The sequence below is a fragment of the Ambystoma mexicanum genome, chromosome 5q, assembly GCF_040938575.1.
Source record: "Ambystoma mexicanum isolate Mex_15411 chromosome 5q, UKY_AmexF1_1, whole genome shotgun sequence".
Classification (NCBI taxonomy): domain Eukaryota; kingdom Metazoa; phylum Chordata; class Amphibia; order Caudata; family Ambystomatidae; genus Ambystoma; species Ambystoma mexicanum.
Window position 1 is genome coordinate 1,106,440,479 of NC_090933.1, and position 25,002 is coordinate 1,106,465,480.

General features: G+C 48.1%; 1 protein-coding gene across 3 annotated transcripts; it reads left to right on the forward strand.

The window, feature by feature from the left end:
* Positions 1 to 3,306: 3,306 nt before the first annotated feature.
* MYC (MYC proto-oncogene, bHLH transcription factor) lies at positions 3,307 to 9,755 on the forward strand. 3 transcript variants are annotated; one of them, XM_069621624.1, is made up of 3 exons: positions 3,307 to 3,544; positions 6,137 to 6,802; positions 8,146 to 9,755. In XM_069621624.1, the coding sequence occupies exons 2-3, from the start codon at positions 6,151 to 6,153 to the stop codon at positions 8,754 to 8,756; spliced, it is 1,263 nt and encodes a 420-aa protein (XP_069477725.1). In that variant the 5' UTR covers positions 3,307 to 3,544; positions 6,137 to 6,150; the 3' UTR covers positions 8,757 to 9,755. The 3 variants fall into 3 exon arrangements, with proteins under 3 accessions (XP_069477725.1, XP_069477727.1, XP_069477726.1); XM_069621626.1 differs by lacking the exon at positions 3,307 to 3,544 and adding an exon at positions 4,552 to 4,756; XM_069621625.1 differs by lacking the exon at positions 3,307 to 3,544 and adding an exon at positions 4,751 to 4,774.
* The last annotated feature ends 15,247 nt before the right edge of the window (positions 9,756 to 25,002 follow it).

A 25,002-nucleotide genomic window follows, 5' to 3' on the forward strand; every position in this document is an offset into this window, starting at 1 on the left:
ATGCCCCAGTGGTGGTGCATGCTTGCTCTAGGTTAAGGAGTACCGGACTGCTGCCCCTGTGAGATGCCCCAGTGGTGGTGCATGCTTGCTCTAAGTTAAGGAGTACCGGACTGCTTCCCCCGTGAGATGCCCCAGTGGTGGTGCATGCTTCCTCTAGGTTAAGGAGTACCGGACTGCTGCCTCTGTGAGATGCCCCAGTGCTGGTGCATGCTTGCTCTAGGTTAAGGAGTACCAGACTGCTTTCCCCCCTGAGAAGCCCCAGTGGTGGTGCATGCTTGCTCTAGGTTAAGGAGTACCAGACTGCTTCCCCCGTGAGATGCCCCAGTGGTGGTGCATGCTTGCTCTAGGTTAAGGCCTGCTTTCTACCTGTGAGATGCCCCAGTGGTGGTGCATGCTTACTCTAGGTTAAGGGGTATTGGACTGCTGCCCCTGTGAGATGCCCCAGTGGTGGTGCATGCTTGCTCTAGGTTAAGGAGTATCAGACTGCTTCCCCCCTGAGATGCCCCAGTGGTGGTGCATGCTTGCTCTTGGTTAAGGTGTATCGGACTGCTTTCTCCTGCGAGATTCCCAAGTGGTGGTGCATGCTTGCTCTAGGTTAAGGAGTACCAGACTGCTTCCCCCCTGAGATGCCCCAGTGGTGGTGCATGCTTGCTCTTGGTTAAGGTGTATCGGACTGCTTTCTCCTGCGAGATGCCCCAGTGGTGGCGCATGCTTGCTCAAGTTAAGAACTGACTTCTCCTGGGTTGTCTTTGACACTGCTTGCTTTTCCCCGGATATTAGTTTATCACACTACTACTACTTGCTTATTCCCCTGCCTGTTTGCTTTTCAGAGAGGGTTGTTGTACTACTTCCTTTCCCCATAGGTAAGTGTATTGCTTACACCTCCACCTCCTCCTCCTCCTCCTCCTCCTCAGATGTCTGTAGCACTGGGTGCTTTTCCCGGAAGTGAGCGTATTAAGCTGCTTGCTTTCTCCATGGGGATGTCTATTGCATAGCTCGCTTTCCACAGAGATGCAATTATGACACTGTTTCCATTCTCTGTGGGGATGCCTATTACACAGATTGGTTTCCACGGAGATGCAATTATTATGCTACTTCCATTCTCTGTGGTGATGCCTGTTACACAGCTTGCATGCCACAGAGATGTAATTACGCTGCATCCATTCTCTATGGGGATGCTTATTGCACAGCTTGATTTCCACAGAGATGCAATTATTACATGGCTTGCATTCTCCGTGGAGATGCTTATTGCACAGCTTGCTTTCCAGAGTTGAGATTACTGTACTTCTTCCATTTTCTCTGGTGGTGCTCATTACACAGCTTGCGTTCCACGGAGATGCCAGTATTACACTGCTTCTATTCTCCGGGGGAGGCTTATTAAAGTTTGCTTTCCTTTCACAAAGGTGCGATTGTTGCACTGCTTCCGTTCCTATGGGTAACCTTTTTACACAGCTTGGTTTGCCCAGATGTGCGATTGTTGCACTGCCATCCTCTAAGTGGGATACATGCTTACTCCATGCGTAGGCTCTGAAATACTTGCGTCTGAGCGCGATATAAATAAAATATTATATCATTACACAGCTAGCTTTCCTCAGAGGGTGGACTGTTGCACAGCTTCCTTTCGCATGTGGATAAGAACAGCCCGCCCGCCCCCTTAGGAAGTGGCTTTATTGCATGTATAATACATGCACTGCTTGTTATCACCGCACGAGATCGAGTTTATTACACGGCTCCCTTGTCCCCTCCAGAGGTTGTGTGTTGGTCTTCACTGGTTGCCTCTTGTGTGCAGATGTTGCCTGTCTAGCGCGTTCTCCTCTGTGAGGCGCGGCATAGCGCTTCACTTGAGTGCCGCGGCGCTTTCTCCTGGAGCCGCAGTCCTCCTGGAGGAGTCTTTAGAGTTGCCTGCATTGTGCAGCTCTCCCAGGCGCGAAAGCGCCCCCCGCCGCCGCTCTCACCGTGTTTCCCTTTTTTTGTGCAGGTGCAAGTGGTTCTGTAGTTTAATGCAAGCTAATAGTGCTGTACATGACGATACTGCGGGATGTTTACAGCTGTAGGGAATGGCTAGAGCGGCAGCCCGCGGCTTGTTCTCAGGCCGGTACTGCTGAGGGTGCTATGGGGCTAAGAGGAGCCCGGGTCCGCGGTTAGTTGTGTTCAGTCTTGTGCTGATCCGTGGTACCCGTGCTGAGAGGCAAGGGCTGCAGCAGAGCCCAGCTCCGCTTGAGGGAACGGTGCGGTACATCTGGAAGAGGAGTTGCGGGCGGGCCGGTGCTGGGAGGGCAGGGCTGCGCTGGATCTCGGGCCAGTGGTTACCTCTGCACACCTGTACTGACCTGAGGGAGGGAGGGGTGGTGGGTGTCCCACCGGAGCTATGACAGCAGCAGAGCCCAGATGCGCTTGTGCGAGCGGTGCGGTACTCCTGGGAGAAGTTGCCGGCCGGTGCTGCGAGGGCACGGCTGCACTGGATCTCAGGCCAGTGGTTACCTCTGCACACCTGTACTGACCTGAAGGAGGGCGGGGTGGTGGGTGTCCCACCGGGGCTATGACAGCAGCAGAGCCCAGATGCGCTTGTGCGAGCGGTGCGGTACTACTGGGAGAAGTTGCCGGCCGGTGCTGCGAGGGCAAGGCTGCACTGGATCTCAGGCTAGTGGTTACCTCTGCACACCTGTACTGACCTGAGGGAGGGAGGGGTGTCCCACTCCCACCTGGGCTAGGACAGCAGCAGAGCCCAGCTCCGCGTGTGCGAGTGGTGCGGCACTACTGTGAGAATTTGCGGGCAGGCCGGTGCTGCGAGAGGGGTTGCGGGCGAGCGGGCCGGGGCGGCGGAGGGTGCTTTAGGGGACACGGCTGCAGTGCATCGCGGGTCTGCTTGCGTGGAGAGAGGAGGGGGGTCAGTGGTTACTTCTCTTCGGGCCGGGAGGGAGCGGGGCCGGGTGCGCGTGGTCTCCCCGCACCGGTGCTCGGGCTGCAGTGTGTGGCAAGTGTTTCTTCAGCAGCACAGCGCGGCTCCTCCTGCGCTCTCGATGTTTCACTCTGTTTACTTCCGAGTAGCGCGCTCCGCCCGAGTCATCAATGAGTTAACGCTTTTACTACAGCCCCCACCCCGAGCAGGAGCAAGGCCGCTGGCGGGGGTCGGCCCTGCCTGTGTGTGTGTGGCTAGCTCTACCCCTCTTCCGATGCTGCCAGTAGGAGGGCCGCGGGGCGGGCCCGAGCTCCCTCGGCCCTGCCCTCCCCCAGCCTGGGTCCGCCTGCAAGCTTTGGCGGGAAAGTGTGTAGGAGGTTCCGGCTGAGGCTATAAATCTGAGTGCAGCCAGCCCCCTGCAGACGTTGTGTCTGCAGCCGGCGGAGGAGCGCTGCTCAGTGCCTGGACCCGCGCTCGCCTCTGGACTGCTCACCCGCACCGCAGCTCTGCCATCCGGCCGGCCGGCGCCCCCGCCCCTTTGGATTCTGGGATTCATTGAATTTGGTTGTGTGCTCTTCGTTCCTGGGAAGCATCCAGCTTCGGGGGCCTGTGCCTCCCAACGTTGCAGCTGCACAGGGATTGACGGTACGCGTGCCTTCTTCACATCTGATGTTTCCACACACAGAGAGAGGGGGGGGCAGGCGATGCCGCCCAACAGCTGGCTCTTGTGTCCGCGGGAATCTGCCAGGAGGCATAGCCCGGCGTATAGGGTGCCTCTTTGGGAGATTGTGCTAGACCGTGCCAGCCTTTGTTTCTGCTTTCGTCTGGGAGAAGTGCCAGGCAAAGCCATCCTTCTCTTTTCTCTGTCGCCTGTGTCCCTGGAGCTGTTGCCGGCAGTGCCACCCTGCCTTTTACTTGGCTGGAGAAGTGGTGGGCGGAGTGCCACCCTGCTTTGTGCCAGGGTAATCTATCCTAGAAGAGGTGGTGGGCAGTGCCACTATGCTTTTCACTTGCCTGGAGAAGTGGTGGGCAGTGCCATCCTGCTTTGTGCCAGGGTAATATATCCTAGTAGAGGTGGTGGGCAGTTCCACCCTACTCTTTACCTGGCAAGTATATTCTTGAGTAGGTGGTGGGCCATGCCACCCTGCTTTACACCTGGCTGGTATATTCTCGGAAAGTTGTTAGTCCCACGCTGTACCCGGCTATGTCAAAGGGGAGCAATGACGTGCTGTTGAGTGTTAATTTTTTAATTATTTTTTATTAAGAGCATGTCATAGGCGATGCAACTGCTTTGTGTATCACGTGTGCAAAGTGTGTTTTCCTTGTGTAAAGTCATATTTGCCGGCTCTTGCTCTCGGCCGCACATTATGGTGCAGTGTATATCTGCGGTGGCGAGGGGGCGGGTGGTGAGGGCGGTTGCTGGAGGTGCCCACCCTGGAGTACTCTGCACCCATTCGGAATGGCCTGCCTTTTTTCTCCGTGCAAAGTCCCCTTTCTCGCCTTTAAGTCCCCGCTGCGTTCATTGCCTGCAGTTGTCGTTGTGTAACCAGACCGGCATTTCACGCAGCTGACAACCCCACCCCTTTCCCCCCTCCGGTTCCCCCCTGGCTGCCGCTGTCAGACGCTCGCCCAGCCTCTCGCCGCCGCTGCTGCTGCAGAGTTCCTGGAAGTACTGGGCGGATCGCGGCTTCTCCCCCCAGAGGCTGGCTCTGTGCCTGTTGGTGTGAAGGGCTTGTGAGGGCGCAAGCAGCAGCGCAATCAAACGCCCACACGGGCCGTCGTGCAGAGGGCGTGCGTTTGTGGTAGCCTCACAACGAATGCAGAGCGGCACTGCATTTTCTGTTATCTGTGGCTAGTGTGAGTGCCATTGTGAATGTGAGTGGTGTTCTTGCTACTGGTGTCATGCGATTGCAGACCTGCACATGTCAATCGCCTTTAGGCGCTTTTTTACTAAAATGGGCGGTTCCGTCGTTTCATTTTAATATTGCAGCACTGGTTTCTGGCTGTATTCTACTTTTTGCACATTCGAGAAGTTTCCTTCGATGTGGTGCTGGTCGGTGCGTGTACCCTTCTCCCCTTGCGCCTCGTGGAGGGAGTGGAGAGCTGACAAGGCGCTAGGGCCGCGGGGTGGCTGCAGCGCTCTGCTATATTCTGGCGTAACTTAGACCACCCCTCAACCCCCACCTCCTCGGTTCTTGCTGTCAAAATCGGGGCAGCTGCAAGGGTCTGCTCGAGCATTTGCTGAGATTGTCACCAAACACCGCAGCTGTTTCCCTCGATCATGTGGTGTGTTACGAATTTTGGCGTGGGGAGTAAAACGGCGAGCCCCTGTCGCAGTGTGGAACAGGGGGCAGCGTGGCTTCGGGGTCTAATGGTGACGAGTGCCTTTTGGGCGCTGAAGAACCGAGTCGTGGCGCTGACATCCGCGGCGGTGTCTAGTGGTCTTTCAAGGTGGGGGGCAATGATAGGGGTAGGTGCGCCGCCGGAGTATATGGCATGGTTGGCTGTGGAGGCTTCCGGAATGGACCCATCCCTGGGCTTCCTCTGCAGCAGTCCGTGCTCTGGGTGTCCTTATTTAAAGCCCGCGAGTACCGCCGCATTGCTCTGTATTTTAAAGCTGCTCTGCCACTTCCCCGCCCGCCCCGAGAACGCTCCACTCTCTCTTCCTCCTCCCTCCTATAAGGCTGGGCGTGCATTAACCTTCTGCGTGCCGCTGCTGTCTGCGTGGCTGCGTCATGGGCCGCTGGAGAGTAAGCCCGGTGACTGGGATCACCTGTGCATAACGCCACGGCGCTTCTTTATAATGTTGTTTTAGACTGCACGCTATGGTGCAGCAGATACGTGCGGTTTATTGCTAGTGGTTATTTGATAGTTTGTTTCAGGTGAGGGAGGCGACGTCTAGACGCCTGCGTACTGGGGGGGTGGGGGGGGCTTAGGTTTGTGCACAGTCTTTTCTATTTGGGTCCTTCTCGGTGGTGGGTGATGAGTGACTTATTTTCTCACTGTCATTTATCATAGATGTCTTTCTTAGACTTGCCCATGTTGCTTTCTTTGTAAACCATTCAAAAGGTTGTATTATAAATAGGTGTATGAGCCATTTTAAATGATCTGTTTTGGGATATTGCGCTTTTGTGGGTTTGCAAATTACCTGCACTTATTCCAGCGGATATGGGCTGGCTGTGATCCCAATTGCGCTGACATTGTGTACTGACCAGATTGTATGTTTCTATCCCATAGGCTCTACCTCCACCATGTCGCAGAACGCCAGTGTCCCAAGCCGGGCTTATGACTACGACTACGATACAGTGCAGCCCTACTTCTTCTATGCGGATGACGAGGAGGCGCAGCTCTATGGGGCGCACCCACAGGGCCTCCAGAGTCAGCTGCAGCCACCAGCACCATCTGAAGACATCTGGAAGAAGTTTGAGCTGCTGCCAACGCCACCCCTCTCTCCAAGTCGTCGCTCCAGTCTGACTGGCAGCCTCTTGCCCTCGACGGCTGACCAGCTTGAAATGGTCACAGAGTTTCTGGGTGGTGATATGATCAGCCAAAGCTTTATCTGTGAGCTGGATGACGAGGCCTTCTTCAAGTCCATCATTCGCCAGGACTGCATGTGGAGCGGTTTCTCGGCTGCTGCCAAGCTGGAGAAGGTGGTGTCTGAGAAGTTGGCCAACTACCAGGCTGCCCGCAAGGAGCAGAGTGCAGCTAGTGTGGCTTGTGTGCCTCCACCTGTGGTCGTTCCTTATCTGCCTGACCTTGGGCCCACCTGCATAGACCCCTCTATGGTCTTCCCGTACCCGCTCACCGAGTGTCTGACAAAGGCCAATCCGCCCAGCCCGGCCGTTGAGTTGCCGAGCTGCATGGACACCCCTCCGGCCACCAGCAGCAGCAGCAGTGACTCGGGTGAGTTTTCCTTCCAGTGAATTAAACGCCTATCACCCAATCTGTAAATTCTTGAAGACAGCGACAGGCAGATGGTTTGTTTGTGGATGATCTGTTGGAGCTCAGTGGGAGGAAGTTCAGTTGCTGGGAGGGTAATCCGAGGATGCCACGTCCCAAATGAGGTCGAGTAAGGGCTGTCCCGGTCTCTCTCTGAACTGGTTACTGGCCTCACACCGTAGTTGTGTCCCCTAGCTTGACCTCCAAACCATATTGTTCCCACAAATGAAAGGATTAAACCCAGTCTCTTGTATACTAACACACACGACCTTTCCACCAACACTTGTAACAGCTGACCAAGGCATTACAGATGTTCTCACTGCCCATTGCCACAAATATAGCCCCCGCCCTCTGTATGTTTAAGGTATTCACTGCCCTATTTCTGGCACTAAATAGCTTTTACACTTCTGTGTTTCTAATTGGGAAGCATTAGTCTAGATGTGATTTGCCAATTCTTTTCTCCAGTAAAACATTGTACAGCAATGACCGGCCCCTACATTTAATATCCGATATCCTGTTCATAACCACCACCACCACACCACCACCAACCTAAGCACGAAGCTATCGTTTCACAGCATCTTCCATTATTCCAACGTCTCATCTTTTGGAGCATTTCTTCGCTCCATCTCTCCGCCTTCCTCCTTTGGCCGAGTCGCAACTTCCTGCCCATCCCCATTCCCTGTGGGCAGGGCCTTGATCAGCCTCCTCTTTTTAGCTTGAAGTTGTTTGTAGTGAATTGGCATGGGATGACCATTCGCGTAACCTGCGCTGTTGAGCACAAGTTTCGCCTTCTGATTTGTCAGACTAAGCCCCGGCCAACAAGGGTTGAGTTGTGAAGAGGTTGCACACCCCCTAGTCTTCCAGAGGCTGGCTACCGGAACAGTGGTGGGCACTTGATGCCATGGGAAAGTTCAGCCACTTTAGTTCCTTTCAGCAAGAGTTATGAGTACTTGGCGCCTTGTCTTGTGGGAAGCTGCTGTGAACTTGATCGTGACATTCGCTAAACTTAATGACCGTTAAGGAATGTCTGAACACTAGCCTGGCCTTTGGACCACAATGGAAGGTTTTATTGTATAGTCTTGTGATTTAGGCACGTCGTTTGAATATGCTTAATCGCAGTGATGGTGGCCATTGTCATAAGCACCACTGTGCGTTTCGGTGCATCTTAATGCTATATAATAACGCACCAGAATTTGGTTAATTATATAAAGCATGGTCATCATATATTACACAAATGTTTGTGCTATTCGTTTTCTGAAGTTAGTAGTAGTTCGCCTATGTTGATTATTTTTTGTTTCTTTCATCAGAGGAAGACCCAGATGACGATGACGACGATGAAGAGGACGAAGAAGAAATTGATGTTGTCACAATAGAAAAGAGGCAACCGTCTGCGAAGAAGCAGGAATCCCGCAAGCACCGCCAGCTGGTCCTCAAGCGGTGCCATGTCTCCATCCACCAGCACAATTACGCCGCACCTCATGGGCCGATACACCAGCACGACTATGCCGCCTCTCCCTCCACACGGACATCTTCCACCAAAACAGACTATTCCACTGCCAAGCGGCTCAAGACTGACCACAGTGGCCGAGTTCTCAAGCCCATCACCAACAACCGCAAGTGTGCGAGTCCTAGGACGTCCGACTCGGAGGAGAACGACAAGCGACGGACACACAATGTTCTAGAGCGCCAGCGACGGAACGAGCTCAAACTGAGCTTCTTTGCATTGCGGGACCAAATCCCTGAAGTTGCGGACAATGAGAAGGCCCCAAAAGTTGTGATTTTGAAAAAGGCCACAGAGTACACTTTGGCCATTCAGGCAGACGAACAGAGACTCCTTGCAGAGAAAGAGCAGTTGCGGCGGAAGGGGGAACAGCTGAAACAGAAGCTCGAACAGCTCAGGAACTCTTCTTCTCTGTAGGTGGCACTTCACCAGTTGGACACACACGAATTTAGGTTGCCCCTTGGCAGGAGCTTGCTTGTAGTGTATCATTACAGGCTTGTCTTGAAAAAGGGATCCGCTCTAGAGAGGGGCGTGCTTGTAGTGCATCATTACAGGCTTGTCATCGGCGGATTATGGTGAGCTGTACACTCTAGATTTGGTGAACTGCACGCTTAACAGCAGTTTTTTAAAAACCACACAACCTCGGCAGGATCGGACCAGATTTTGCCAACACCTCAAAACTGCCTCATGATTAGTATTTCGGACTTGGTAGATGGCCGGGAGGACTTTATGCTTGGGGAATACATTTGCTATTATTTTTCTTTGTTTTACAGATATATTTGTATTTAAGACTTTATTTTTCATAATTAGCAGATGCCCAGGGTGTGAAAGTTAATGGCTATGAATATAAATATTATATATATATATATATATATATATATATATACACACACACACACAACCTATTGCTGACCTATGTATAATATCTTTAATAAAATCTTTATAGAAAAAATATGTATTAATATTCACCTATTTGTGGCAAAATTGGCAAGCTTCAAGTTCTGGCTCGTGGTTCTGGGCCCAACCAGATTGGTGGCTATTTGCTATCAAAATACATTTCTGTTATCAAAGTTCTATTTGGTTATGTTCTGTATTTTAGATCTTACTATCATGTCACAGGCCAAGTTGTTGTTGAATACATTTCTGACCACAATGTACATGTTTTGCTAAATTGTGCAGTTCCTTCAAAAAATGCTGCACATGAACACCCCCTTAGTCGACTGTTGGACCCAGATGAGGTGGTAGACTTGACTGGTCACCCGCCTTTCAAAGGGACAGGGATGCTTTTCATTACTTCGTGTTGAGCAAGCACAGAACATTGGGCATGTTAACATACAATGGTTGTCCTCAAATGACAAAAACCTTCGTTATGAATTTGGAAAGGTCTGAAGAATAAAAAACAAGTAAACGCCCAAAGAGTTTTTTTCTTTAAAAATATATGAAAAAAACGGGTACGTATATGTGTGTGTGTGTTGGGTGGGTGTGCGCACTTCTGAAAACAGTGTCCAGTTGTTTGGTTCAAATGAATGTTTTTGGTGATTTTGTTGCAAGGGATCTTTTTCTATCTCCTCCAGCTGCGCCAGAGGAGCATGTGATGTGGCTGCATTACCTTTTAGTGAAAACACATTTTTTAATGCAAAATAGGCACAACAATGAAACCCGCAATAGCTTATGTAAAGCCACTGATTTGGTGGCGTCAGACCGTGCTGATTTTGTCATGTGCCTATAGACTCTACCTTTTAGCTAGTTTTGAAATAGGCCCAATCCCTGTGCATAGGGTTTTCCCTCCTCTATAGGCATTCGCCATAGCCCAGGAGAAAAGGTGGGCTGCTAATCTGTGCAATCTTGGTGTTACCTCTTGTGTTCGTAGGTCTATGCACTTCTCCTCCCATAACACCAACTACTTAACCCACCAATGACGAGCATCTTTGTAGAAAGGAGCTTGGAGACCATGCACCAGTTTACCATAGTGTGTACCGGTATTCAAAAGCTTCCATGGAGACAGCAGCTACAATGCATCCGTGTAGCTGTCTTCTGGCCAGACAAGGGATTGGTGAAAGCTCCAGGTGGATGCGCGAACCATGCCACCGCGCACCCACCTGGAGCTTTCACCAATCCCTTAGCTGGCCAGAAGCCAGCTACACGGATGCATTGCAGCTGCTACTGTCTGCATGGAAGCCTTTAATCAGTATATTCTTGTATAGTGATGGTTGAAATACCCTGCATGATATTCACGATTCCGCCTTTTATGGCTCAGCCTACAGGAAGTAACAATTGTGACCAATGAACAAGCCAGGTGAAGTGCTCCAACAAGAGGAACCAAAGGATTGATGGTGTGTATAGAAAGTTGCACGAGCTATGGGCGTAAATTTTGTGTGGGGGGACGTGGGTGATTCCCGCAGCCGCGGACCCCACATTTGTGGCACACCATTCTGTCCCACTGATTTGATGGTGGGGCCCTTTAATTTAGATGTCAAGACCCCATCTCCAACATTTTCACCAAAGTTTCCCCACTGGCACAAGCCAGCATAAAAAAATTGAGGCAGTGGCTTCTGGTTGCGCAGCTTGGCCCACGCTGGAGCCTTATGCTGTGCCATGGGGTGCAACTGCACAGGGAATACGTGGTGGAACAGGTCAGCTTTTTTATAGATCAGTCAATGTTGAGCTGTCCTCTGCTACTACCCATCGGTGACTACTCCATGCAATCAGCCAACTGCTGGACCCCATAATGGTGGTTTTCAACGGCTAGACGATGAGCATGCCATGCTGGAAGAAAGGGGCACGTTTTAGACGAATAATAGCCAGTGTCCACAGCTGCAGTGAGCAAGGTGGTCCTGTCTGGAAGAGTCACCCCCCCTGCAGATCCACTGGCCACCGACCAGCTTATGCTTCTATCCAGACACGAGCGCCTTACTCTGTGCATGCATAGCTACACATGCATCTTTCTGTGTCCCCCCCCCACACTTGTTCACTCACCCGGGTGGCCTTGGGCTGGTTGCGTTACTACCTGTTAAGAAAATGTATAATGGCACTTAACATAAGGAAGTGGTAATTGACCTCCCCTGAGCCAGCCAGGGGGTGTTCAAGTACTGTTATGTAATGTCGTTCAGAGCAACAGCTGACGTTGCCATTACTCCTAATGCAGGCCCATGTTGATATTAGTGTCAGTGAAACTTCAATTGAAACATACCTAATTTTAAAGACAGCCGTTTTATTTAAATTCTGCACAAAAAACACGCATTTCATTTTTGAACACCGTTTCTTCGTTCACTTTAGTTCATATTAAACCACTGCTTTTGCTTCGCAACTCCTCTGAAACCTATATTGCTCTTACCACTACATACGGATTAACCCCATAGCCCATCTATATGTGATAATGTGCCGGTTTGTGGCAAAGCGTATGTTCCTGATACAATTCTCCACATTTTGCACCTTCCCCTTATAGGACCATTTGGACTTTACTGGCTACATGCCATCGGGACACCCCACCCCTTTCCCCGGACTTCAGCAAAAGTCCAGATTTGTTTTGGGGTTTGTGGCTTGTTTCACACTGTCTGACCAACCTGCACCAAATGGTGCTGTTACCTCTACCTATGAGGGAATAATAGCCCTGGCAACGCAGGGTGTATTAGCCAATCCTTACTATAAATCAAATGTCCCAGAGAATTAACATAACGCCAATGTTCATCAGAAATAAGTCCATTGTAGGCCCTGCTTGGTCTGACATCGGTGGAGGTGCTCCTGGGTCCCGTGCTGTCCCTGCAATAATATCTTCCTTCTATAAGGGGGGCGTCCCAGGATTTCCACCTTTCCTTGGGTGTCACGAATTCTGAACAACAGCCCTGCCTGAACTACCAGTTTGTTGATGCACCTGGAATGAACTGCAGCCAAGGGCTGGCTCCAATCACACACAAGGGATTAAACTATAGAAGAGGAAAAACAAAACTTTCAATGTAAGTGTTCACGCAGCTAGAAATGGCCATTTGGTTTAACTCATTTACAGAACTCTCAGTAGCCTATTTCCATAGGCATCAGGGCACCCAGCCCGCTTTTTCCCTTGGGATTCTGGGTTGCGTAGTCCTACATTTAAAATGGAATAGACAAAAATACAAGTCTCAACACCCCATAGTGGGCAGCTTCACGTGCATGCTACTGGGAAACATGAGAGCTTTGCATTTAGGATGCTTGTTCGTTGCAGGTGTTCAGAGTACTGGGGATGTACACGAAGGTGTTCTGCTGGATGGACAGGCCAGGCCGAAAGAGCATTACTAGGTGAAAAGCCAGCCTTCCAAAAGGTACTGATGTGATAGATAATTTATAATGTGCTTAATACCCAGAGGTTTCGAAGCACGGACCCGGGGATCGAACCTGTGTCGCTCCGTGTTGCCTTGTTTCCAAGGCGAACACGTCACCCCTGAGCTATCCTCCCAAGACAATTGTTACAGCTGATAGGCGGCAGCTCCAGAGTAAAGGGTCGATGAGGCCACGGGTACAGGCTAATGCATGTTCTGCGCTGCCCTGCAGAGTTGTGAGGTGCGGGAAGGGCAGGGTGAAATATAAAATAAGGAGCACATATTGTAGGGAACCCCAGGATGAGCCTCTGAGCAGCAGAGTAGGCAAAAAGCAGCCTGTTAAGGCCTCTGATGTTCAGTGCATTTCTGGAGTGGGACCTTCCCTCTGGAGACTGGTTCTGCATTCGATTTGCGATCAAATACACACGCGATGGTGGCCTGCGGTCGTCCTCTGCCACGTGATTTTCCCAAGGGACTTGGGCGCCATTTGCTAAAATGGTCACCACGTTTGAGAGCGCATGAAGATTAGGCTGCTATAGCCTCTCTATTGGAGCCGTAAATCCGCAGGTACAATCATTTAGAAGGTAAACACTAGAGATGCTGGCTGTCACTGTCAACATGTGCTCTAAACATTTTAGCTCAGCCTGCAGATAAAGAAAGGGGTTCTCCCCCCCACCGCACCTTCCCCGGGAGTGCCTCTGTCATTCTTCTAGGGATGCCTTAAATTGGGTAATGACACCCATTGTTCCAGTGAGTAGAAGCATTATATAAAGTGTGATCTATAAACTGGCCATTAGGTGGTACTGTTCATATGTACCAGGTAGTCATACACAAAAACCTTTGAGTGGTCAAGTATGTGCGTGCTCAAGTGGGGGAGGGGGCGGCCACTCAGACTGACCTATCTTTAAGGAACGAATTAATACTTGAATGGTATGAGTGTACCTAGCTCTTATTTTGTATAAGCCTCTCTATAGACTTTCCTCACTAGGATAGCTTCTCTTCCCAAACCCACTCCTCTGCATAGTCTTTTGTAATGGTGACATTTTGTATAAGCCTCTCTATAGACTTTCCTCACTAGGATAGCTTCTCTTCCCAAACCCACTTCTCTGCATAGTCTTTTGTAATGGTGACATTTTGTATAAGCCTCTCTATAGACTTTCCTCACTAGGATAGCTTCTCTTCCCAAACCCACTCCTCTGCATAGTCTTTTGTAATGGTGACATTTTGTATAAGCGTCTCTATAGACTTTCCTCACTAGGATAGCTTCTCTTCCCAAACCCACTCCTCTGCATAGTCTTTTGTAATGGTGACATTTTGTATAAGCGTCTCTATAGACTTTCCTCACTAGGATAGCTTCTCTTCCCAAACCCACTCCTCTGCATAGTCTTTTGTAATGGTGACATTTTGTATAAGCGTCTCTATAGACTTTCCTCACTAGGATAGCTTCTCTTCCCAAACCCACTCCTCTGCATAGTCTTTTGTAATGGTGACATTTTGTATAAGCCTCTCTATAGACTTTCCTCACTAGGATAGCTTCTCTTCCCAAACCCACTCCTCTGCATAGTCTTTTGTAATGGTGACATTTTGTATAAGCCTCACTAGGATAGCCTCTTATAGACGTTCCTCACTAGGATAGCCTCTCTTCCCAAACCCACTCCTCTGCATAGTCTTTTGCGATGGTGAAATTCGCACTGGAGCAAGTCGGAAAGGTGCTTGGAAGTTGTTCCGCGTTTGGCTTTGTGAATTATACCCTAATCTCAAAGCCTAAAACTGAAGAAACTTGGCAGATGTCCTGGATCAAATCTTTGAGAAACGCAGATGTGCACGAAAATCTCAAAATCCTCCAAGCATCAACTGATTTAAGGTGGTATGTGCAATCATTTGTGACCCAGGCCCGCTAGTCTTGCCATTGTAGGGGAGGTGATCTAGCCAGTCTACAGATAAACCGGAAGAGGAGCACTGTTCTTTTATACGCTGCATGCATGCTCCCACTGAGTCTGCCTTAGCCTAAAACTACTGCCGCGCGGCCCCACCTTCATTGCCAAGGCTTTTGGAGTTGGTGTCAACTAACTTGTGACCTGGGGGTGTGAGGAGGGAATGCCTTTTTATTTGCAGGATGGGTGCCCTAGGAACATTTTTGTCCTTTTTTTGGGATGACCCTTTTGAGATGATCAGACATGCACAGATTCCTTTTGATCACGTAACTTTAGCAAGGCTTTCCAGTAGAGGCATTAAAGGTGTTTGGTGGGGCTGCTGGAATTTGTAACTGGCATGAACATTATTTGTCGGTAGTATTGGCAGTGTGAGATATATTTATGGGATCACTTGTAATGTGGGGAGTACTCCCCCCCCCCCCAAATCAACCGCGCCATACAGAGACCTTGATATTCTGTCTATGTCTCATCTAAAACCAGTGAATCCCTCCCCCTTGAGAAATAAGCCAAGAACCAGGCCGATGTACAGAAAGAATAAATATTTATTAAATAATAGGTTCAATTAATATTTACACACAGGCCACTTTCTCTGTGGTACAAAGCAAAGCTTCAACACAAAGGGCCTAATTACGAGTTTGGAGGTAGCCATGCCCTTAGTAAGGGCATAGCTACCCCCAAACCTGGGTCCGGGTTCCCTGAATGGGGAAATACCGGGCCATTCCGACCTTGGAGGGCCCAGTATTTCCCCATTCAGGGAACCCGGACCCGGTCCATCCCATTCCCATTTGAGCCCCCATAGGGCTCAATGGGAATGGGGAGCATACTAACAACGGGGCCGTTAATGACGGACCCGTTGTTAGCATGCTGGGCCGCTCGCGGGACCCGCTTAGGATGTCTGGTAAAACCAGGCGCTCTGAGCGGGTCCTGAGAGCGGATCTCGTAATGGGGCAGTAAGTGGTTAACGGCTCCGGCACCTTTACTGGCGCGGTTAACCCCTTACCGCTCTCCTTGTAATGAGGCCCAAAGACTCTCTTGGAATCAACATTAAGACAAAAAAATCTGAAATTAAACCCCATGTGTGTTTTCACTTTTTGTTTGCATGGAAATTGAACATAGGTTAAATAAACAGTTTACACCTTCTATCACAAACAACTCCCTTCATGCCAAAATTAGCCAGTACTTTGGAACATTACAAAATCATGAGCATTGCCATTACTTGATAAGGTTTAGATTTAAATCAACTGCAACATTTTTCAATTTTCAAAAGCAATTTCGCACATGCAGCACTTTGTATATTTAATTTCCATGTGTACATGAAAATAATAGCAGTTTGAAAGCACAACAGACTTTTGAAAATACATTTTTTCATCAGTTTATCATCCCCAGACGAATGGCTTAATTGTGAGGTTTAACAGAACTGTCAAAAGCATGCTTGGAGCTCTTGAAGAGCCCCATTGGAGCAAGTGGGATCTTCTTCTACCATGCATACTCTTTGCCTACAGAGAGGTCCCTCAACAAGTTTAGTTTAGTGTATTATTTGTATCACACACCTAACCCTGGAGTAACTGGGCACTGGAACTTGTGAACAGAGTTACAGGCATACATATGATTACATCAGACAAACGTGCTAATCGACCGATGGTTAGAGGTAGGTAGATTCGCATTTAAACACATCTAAGAGCATAGTGAAGTCGCCAGTGGATACAGTTGATACAACAGTGCAATATGGACAGTGGTACATACAGTGAAAAACAGATGAGGTGAGCAGGGGTGTATAAGTTTAACCAGAAAACGGCCGGCAGCCCTTAAATGTTTCTTATCAACGAGTCAGTTCTTTACTTTGGCTCTAAAGGACCAGAAAGAGGGTTATATTCTGATGGTGAGAAAGACGGAGTTCCAGCATTTGGTGTCAAGCACTGGGAAGCTAGGTCCGCCAGCTGTTTTTAGTTTGTACCTTGGGATAGTTAGGCAATGCGTGTACAAGGCTCTAGTAGGGCTGGTTGGTTGGTGTTTGGAGAATTTGTCCGACAGGTATCTGGGGGCAGAGTTTGACAAGCATTTATGAGTAATGACTAAGGGGCGAGTGAGATTCTGTCACACACAGGGAGCAGGTGGGCATCCTGTCTGAAGCTGGAGATATGGTTGGACCTAGGGATGTTTAACTCTGATTTCAAGGTGCTATTTTCTAAGACCTGTAGTCTGTTCAGGTTCCGTTTGGAAGAGCCTAGCTAAAGGGTGTTGCAATAATCAATCTTTGATAGTACTAAGGCCCTAGCTAGCATAATGCAGCTGTTAGGTGACAGGTATGATTTATAGGCATTGACCAGCTTATTGGTATAGGTAGCTGTTGAGGCAGTTGCACTCACTTGTTTCTTGAGTGAAGGGGTGGAGATAGACTCCCAAAGTTTTGATTTCCTTAGCAACATTGATGGAATTCCCATCAATGTCGAAGGATGTGTATCGAGGGTCAAGTTTATTTTGATATGCTTGTGCACTGACAATCGGAAGCTCTGTTTTCTCATCGTTGATATAAAGGCTGTGGGCTGGCATCCAAACCTGGATTTCCAAGTATATTGTGTTGATCAGTTTGGTATCCCCTTCATAACTCCCAGTCAGCGTAATGAGAACCCTGGTGTCATCTGCGTAGTTCGTTTATGTGACACCTATGTTATCAAGACAATCAAAGAGCAGCTTTGTGAAGATGTAATAAAGCGTTGGAGGGACGCACGAGCCTTGCAGCACACAACAGTAGATGGGCACTGGGTCAGTTGAGGCTGAAGGAGCGAAGACCCTGGTGGTTCAATTAGAGAGAAATGATTGGATCCAGTTGGAGGCGTTACTGGAGAAGGCAGTGGCTGTGGTAAAGTGATCTGTGAGTATCCGATTGACAAGATCAAATGCTGCTGAGAGGTCTAACAGCAGAAGAATGGCCAAATTGCCATTATTCTTGGCATCATTCAGTTGGAGTTTTAGGTCCAAGAGGGTTGTTTCTGTGCCATGTCTCGACCTAAAGCCAGATTGTCGGAGACCAAGTAAATTATAATCCTCCAAATGTTTTTGGATTTCGAGATAGGCCACTCTGTCCAGTATTTTTTAAAAGGAATGGGACAGTAGTGATAGGCTTATAATTGGTCTGCATATTGGGGTCTATGTTTTTAAATCTTAGCAGAGGCACAGCCCAGGCCTCCTTGAGGTTGTTAGGGACTAAGCTGGTCTTGGACAAGGAGTTGATCCGAGTAGCAATGATGCTTTCCTTAATGATTGGGGCAGAACAGATATCTCCTTAGCACCTTGATGGTTTTAAGCCTCCGATAATATTTTCCACTTCTTTCGGTGAGACTGGAGAGAAGGAGAAAGGTGGACAAAAGGGGGCATGCTGGTCCGGTGAGAGGTTAGTAATGGATCTAATGGCAAGGCTATTCTTTTTGGACTCTATTTTAATTTGGAGCGATGTGATTTTGTCGGCTAGCGCTTTCTGTATTTTGGCACACCAATCTGCATCCCTCATGCATTCTTCTGTGGGTGGAGCTGGAGACTCAAACTCCATTAGGATGCTGAAGAGCTCCCTGTTCCCAGATTTAGCATTTAGGATTCTATTATTGTAGGTCTATTTTTTGGTGTTGATGATGGCAGATTTATAGGTGGCAGTGGCAGAGGCGAACAGTGCCTTGTTTGGGATGGTAGGCGATTTTCTCCATGTAGTTTCAGCCACTCTTTTGGCATTCCGGAGGGTTTTTAGTTCAGTTGTAAACCATTTATTGAGGTGGGCTGTCGGATTGGCTTTTTTTAGTTTGATAGGGGCAATGCTGTTTATGGCTGAACCTAATGTGTCATTGTAAAGGGTGACTAGTTTATTTGAATCTAGGTCTTATTTAGAAGGGTCCAGGATACCGTGGATCGGGGGCTGTAGGTTTTGGAGCATTATGTTCTGGTTGTTTTGGGATAGAATTTGAGGGGCGATAGTGGGGCTACAATTGTGGCATGCTTTCTCCTGAATGTCAAAGGAGATGTAATGATAGTTGGACCATGCAGTAGGTTAAATCTGGCGGATAGTGGTTGAGCAGTTGAGATCTGACAACCAATCCAACGTTAGTCCCTTGTTATGCGTAGGCCCTGTTATACAGTGATTAAAACCTAGCTGGGAAATAGAATTTTCCAGTGACGTAGCATTAGTGTTGTTAGGGTCATGGAGTCCCAAATTAAAATCTCTGAGCAGGATGATTTGAGAGCCTGGTTTACTATTGTTCGTAGGTAGGTCAGTAATATCTTCCTCAAAGGAAGAAATGGAACCTGGGGGTCAGTAAATAAGATACAAAAGGATCGTTTGGATGGCTGAGAGGGGAAGTTTAGCTGACAGGAGTTCCGCTCAAAGGAAGCCGACATGGGCAGTGGCTGTGAGACCCAGGTGGGTTTTAGCTATGAATGCTACTCCACCTCCTTTGCTGGAATCTCCGTCTGACCTGATGATGGTATAGCCCTCAGGGATGGCTAGAGAAAGGCTGGGACTGCTGCCTGTTGTAACCATGTTTCGGTGATGGCAAGAAAGTCTAGGCAGATAATTGAGACTGGCAACGTCGAGTGCATGGGCAACCAAGGACTGTGCATTGATGAGTGCTCCTTTGATGGTGTGATGTGGTGGTTGAAGATTCACCGTGAGTTGGATAGTAGTTAGCCATGGGCTGGATATTTCATTAGTCTTTATGGTCGCTGTCGGGGATGTGGTAGGCAAAGTGGTAATAGATTTAGTTGAGGGAGGCCATGCAGAGGACCTTGTGAAGGTCATGTGTTTTGGGAAGCATAAACCTAGTCTCAGGTTTCTGGAACTCATGGGACAAGGAATCGAAGGTATGGGTGGTGAGGCAAAAAGTTGGATCCATTCCACAGGGCTGAGAGGGTTATTAGGGGTAACTGTATTGTAGTTGCCAAATGTGGTGTGTGGGATATTTCAACCCATACCAATGCACTCTATTACACGCTTTTGCCAATGAGGAAAGAAAACTGCCAAAAATAGATGCACTAACCCCTGTGTGTGCCAAATCTGCAAACTGTGCATGGTTCATGAACCACAAAAGAGCTGCATACCCTGCCACACACAGGCAAAGTTGATGTCAAAGCAAGAACTTCCTGCAAGAGAATGCCAGTGGGTGTTGTTACCTGTCACATGAATCAAGGCCTCAGAAGTGGGCCAAAATCCAAAAAATGCCCTTAAATACAGCTTCCTAATCAATGGCAACCTTCAAAGTGCTGTTTTGGCACTAAATTCAGTCATTTTCCCAATCGATTATTGAAAGGAAAAGTGGGATGTAATCATAGATTCTCTAGGTAGTCAGAGGAATCCAGGTCTCACTGACAGCTGCATAAGAAAATTAGCTGTCAAACCCAGTTTAAAAGTGTTTCTTTTTCCTGAAGAGATTGCAAAATGCACCTATTTAAATAATGTTTGTGAACGGCTTAATTCTTTTAAATGTCAAAATCCTTTACAAGCCATGCTTATTATTATATATGCCAAAGAAAAGACTCTATTGTGAATTTTAAAAGCAACCCAGTATTGGAGTTAAGTAACTGCTTAATTCTGATTGGGCAGTGACCAACCTGGGAAAGTTTGACATCTCAGTTTGACATTCCTTTGCTACAGGAAGGCTAATGGCTGCTTAATGGTTTCTGCATATTGAGAACAAGGAGCACAATGAGACTTCATTAGACATTCGTCTTGTGGCTGAGCCAAGAACAAAGGGCAGGCTCTGCTGGGGAGGAACAAGATGCTTCCCTCTACACCCCACCTTGATCAAAGGGATCTGACAGCTGCTGTTTGTTGAAAAGAGAGAAAAAAAACTCTGAACTTCTTGGTATTTAAATCTGTATTTGTGGTTAAGTTTGAAACTCTTTAACTGTGCAACCTAAAGAAGGATAAGTTTGAAAATAAGTACATGTTAACCTAATTTTAGGCTTTTACTTTGAAGACATTGATGAAACATGTATCACTTAAGGAACCAAAGTTATGAAAAAACACTCATTGTAGCAGAACTATTAATGTAGCAAGCTTAGGATTGTATGTACATGATCCACTGATAAGCGCCCAGAGATGTAACGAATTATAAATTATTGATCCAAACTGTTATGATTAAAATTGATGAAATCCCATAGAATGAGAAAGACCGCTCTCACAGAGATGGAAATTGGACATCAGGATAAACCATAAAAAATGTAATGCATGTGTCTGATTTTAGTAGAGGGCATAATTGTAAGAATGTGTATTTATGGGAAAGCTAAATTGTGGTCAAAATCAATGTGGGAGTTTCTAAATTCCATCATAAAGATGACAGCTCTGTTCTGACTGCCAACCAAAACAAGGCAAGTGCCTGTGGCCACTCACAGCCATGGGGGTGTGTTTTTGAAATTCTGCCCACACCATAAACTTGGTGATGTTATTTGGTAGTATAAATATAGGAACTACACAACACATTGGACACACTGCTTCCAGAACACATGCAGATTTCCACGCAGCACCTTATTCCAGAACTCTTCATCTTGCAGCTGACTCCAGATTTATTTGCAGAATCCAGACTTTAGCATTGCTAAACTCTTTCTAGCTAGACCCAATTTCAGACATCACAAACTTGAAGGGATTTATACTGATCCAGTTTGGCTTGCTACCATAAGGGCTTGCCTGCTGAAAGTCGCATACTGCTATCTACCGTGTCCAGTGACCAGAAGGGCCCATCCAAAATCCAGTCTGAGGTGCAGTCCAAAATTGACCAGAACCGCACCGCTGATCCAATCCCTCAAGAAGTGCCCTGCTGCCAGTAGACCTGACCCGATCCGATGACCAGAACTTTGACGATCCAATTTTAATTACAAAGGACTATAAGTATTAATAGGAAGAACAGTGACCTCTAGTATATTTGCATGTCTTATCCCAATCTCAAACCATCCGATATTTACTTTCAGGACCCTAGAATTGTCAAAACCATTTTTGTGCTGATTTTTCTCATTTGTTTTACAAAACCATAAATCATTAGTGATTTTGAGTAACTAAAGTAGATCCCAGAAAGGAATTGAGTACCCACCACTTGAAGGATTACGCTGGCCAGGTAACTGTGAAGATTCCCGGGTGGCATCCTCTTTTCCATAGTCATTAATATAGTGTAATGAAACCAATGTGTCATTTTAAAATCGAATAGCTGTTTTCATTTTCGCATCTATTTTGCAGAAAAACCTCTCACTAAAACCTCTATAACTTTTTCGATTTTAAAGATAGAAACAATATTTCAACTCTTACTGATACATGAGACCCTTAGCTATACCTACAACCATCGTGTATTTGACCTGTTTTTCTCAAATATCGCATAGTGAAATTTTGCCGCGAATTTGCAGTTTTCCAACGTTTACACGTTTCTTTTTTCCATCCAAAGTGTTCTTCAAATCCCATACTGATCTAAAGTATATACTGTTGATTATCTTGTAGCTCATGTGTGTTAGGACCTGTTTAGTGCTGCTTTCCTCAGAATTCCTCTCCAATTAAGCTATTTCGCAACGTTTTGAGCTATTTTACAAAGCCATTTTTCACCTATCATTTTCAAAGTGTCTATTTCCAAAAACGTTTTTTCTCTTATTTGGGGAGGGAAGATTGCAACTCTAGACATTGGGCCTCATTACGAGTCTGGCGGAAACCTGCCGGTTTTCCCAGCTCGGTTACCACCAGACTCGTCTTACCATTCCGCCTTCGTGATTCCCGGAATTACCGGGGCGTTACGACCCCGGTGTCCCGGGAATTCCAGAAGTGGAATTTGGTAAATCCCCATTCCCATTGAGTCCTGTAGGACTCAATGGGGAAGTGGAAACACCAGCACCATCTCGTGATGGTGCTGGTGTTTCCACGTCCGCCTGCAGGCAGGCTGTGTTAAACCCAGGTCAGACATGGCGGTAACTCCACCTCCCGTCTGGTCTGGAAATAACAGTGGTGGCGGGTTTACCGCCACTGTTATTTCCGGACTGCCCGACCCGTAATGAGGCCCATTGTCTTTCATATCTGAATACCTGCTGATTACTTACATCTGTGTAGGATTGCTCAGTTGTACCTTAAAAAACTTTGCAGGGGGAAATATTAAATTAACGCTATCTGCTCACATCCCAAAACTGTTCTTTTCCCTGTGTTTTACCTTCTGCATTAGTATAAGTGAATTCAATTTCTTTTACTCATTTTCTGAATTGTATTGTCACTGTTAGGTGATTGCTGTCCTAAATATATATGTACTGGCCATGTAGTTATGGTTAAGTTGCTGTTTCCATAGGAAGAGCACTTTTTGGGCGGCTTATAACTCCGCTCCCCCTGGACGAATCCTCACCAAACTTTGCAAAATATGGGCCACTCTGAATTCTTTTCTAAAGTTTGGTGAGAATACGTCCAGGGGCAGTGGAGTTATAGGGGGTCCCATAGACCGAATGGGGGGAAACTTTGCGCACAGCTACAGGTGAAACCGCTGGATGGATTTTGACGAAATCTGCGGCAGGTACAGGGGCTTGGTCCAGAAAGCGTACTTTTGTAAATGTTGTCACCATATGTGCAGCACGTTTATTTATAATTATGAAAAAGTAGGTCTGAAATAATTAGTGATATCTATGTTCGCTCCGCGGTCACACTTCCCTGTTCAGTCGACGAACAAAAAACCGATTGGCTAAGGGGCTGCCGTCAAGACCGCGTACACGCAACGTCTCTGTCCATTGGCTGCTGGGAGTCGTGTTCTGCGTTAGTTGGTTTGGATGTGCCCGACATCTTGGATCCGTGCAAAGCGCAGCAACAACCAGCGTACACATGCTTTTTTCATTAACCTATTTTACTGTGTCACAGAGCATTGGGAAAGGTTCAGACAGTAAGAAATGGGTGATCTATGCATTTGTTCTTCGGCCATCATGATGTAATTTCTATGGCAAAAACAAAGAGGTGATGGCTGGAAGGTTTAGACTGAATCTTAACCACTGACATTGCTCAGGGCAACCCTCCAGACCATCATTCTTCGCCTGCCAAGCCATTACAGAAGGGGAAAGACCATATGCAAATCAGGCTTGGCCCCACCCCAAAAGGGGCAGTCCAGCCCGAACTGCTAGGTCGCATCCCTTTTGCATGACACCACAAGCATCCCGAAACATGTTTTGCCCTTGTTGGGGCTCATCAGTGAGGAGTAGCTTGGGTCTCTAGGCCCAGCAGGCACAGGACCCACGTTTAAGGCATACCCGTCCCGCTCAGGGTGACAAAGCAAAAACAAAGAGGTGATGGCTAGAAGGTTTAGACTGAATCTTAACCACTGGCATTGCTCGGGGCAACCCTCCAGACCATCATTCTTCGCCTGCCAAGCGATTACAGAAGGGGAAAGACCATATGCAAATCAGGTTTGGCCCCACCCCAAAAGGGGCAGTCCAGCCCGAACTGCTAGGTCACATCCCTTTTGCATGAGACCACAAGCATCCCCAAACATGTTTCACCCTTGTTGGGGCTCATCAGTGAGGAGTAGCTTGGGTCTCTAGGTCCAGCAGGCATGGGACCCACGTCTGGGCATACCCGTCCCACTTGGGGTGACAAAGCAAAATCAAAGAGGTGATGGCTGGAAGGTTTAGACTGAATCTTAACCACTGGCATTCCTCGGAGGAACCCTCCAGACCATCATTCTTCGCCTGCCAAGCAATTACAGAAGGGGAAAGACCATATGCAAATCAGGTTTGGCCCCACCCCAAAAGGGGCAGTCCAGCCCGAACTGCTAGGTCACATCCCTTTTGCATGAGACCACAAGCATCCCCAAACATGTTTCACCCTTGTTCGGGCTCATCAGTGAGGAGTAGCTTGGGTCTTTAGGCCCAGCAGGCAGGGGACCCACGTCTGGGCATACCCGTCCCACTCGGGGTGACAAAGCAAAAACAAAGAGCTGATGGCTGGAAGGTTTAGACTGAATCTTACCCACTGGCATTGCTCGGGGCAACCCTCCAGACCATCATTCTTCGCCTGCCAAGCCATTACAGAAGGGGAAAGACCATATGCAAATCAGGCTTGGCCCCACCCCAAAAGGGGCAGTCCAGCCCGAACTGCTAGGTCACATCCCTTTTGCACGAGACCACAAGCATCCCCAAACATGTTTCGCCCTTGTTGGGGCTCATCAGTGAGGAGTAGCTTGGGTCTCTAGGTCCAGCAGGCATGGGACCCACGTCTGGGCATAACCGTCCCACTTGGGGTGACAAAGCAAAAACAAAGTGGTGATGGCTGGAAGGTTTAGACTGAATCTTAACCACTGGCATTGCTCGGGGCAACCCTCCAGACCATCATTCTTCGCCTGCCAAGCGATTACAGAAGGGGAAAGACCATATGCAAATCAGGTTTGGCTCCACCCCAAAAGGGGCAGTCCAGCACAAACTGCTAGGTCACATCCCTTTTGCATGAGACTACAAGCA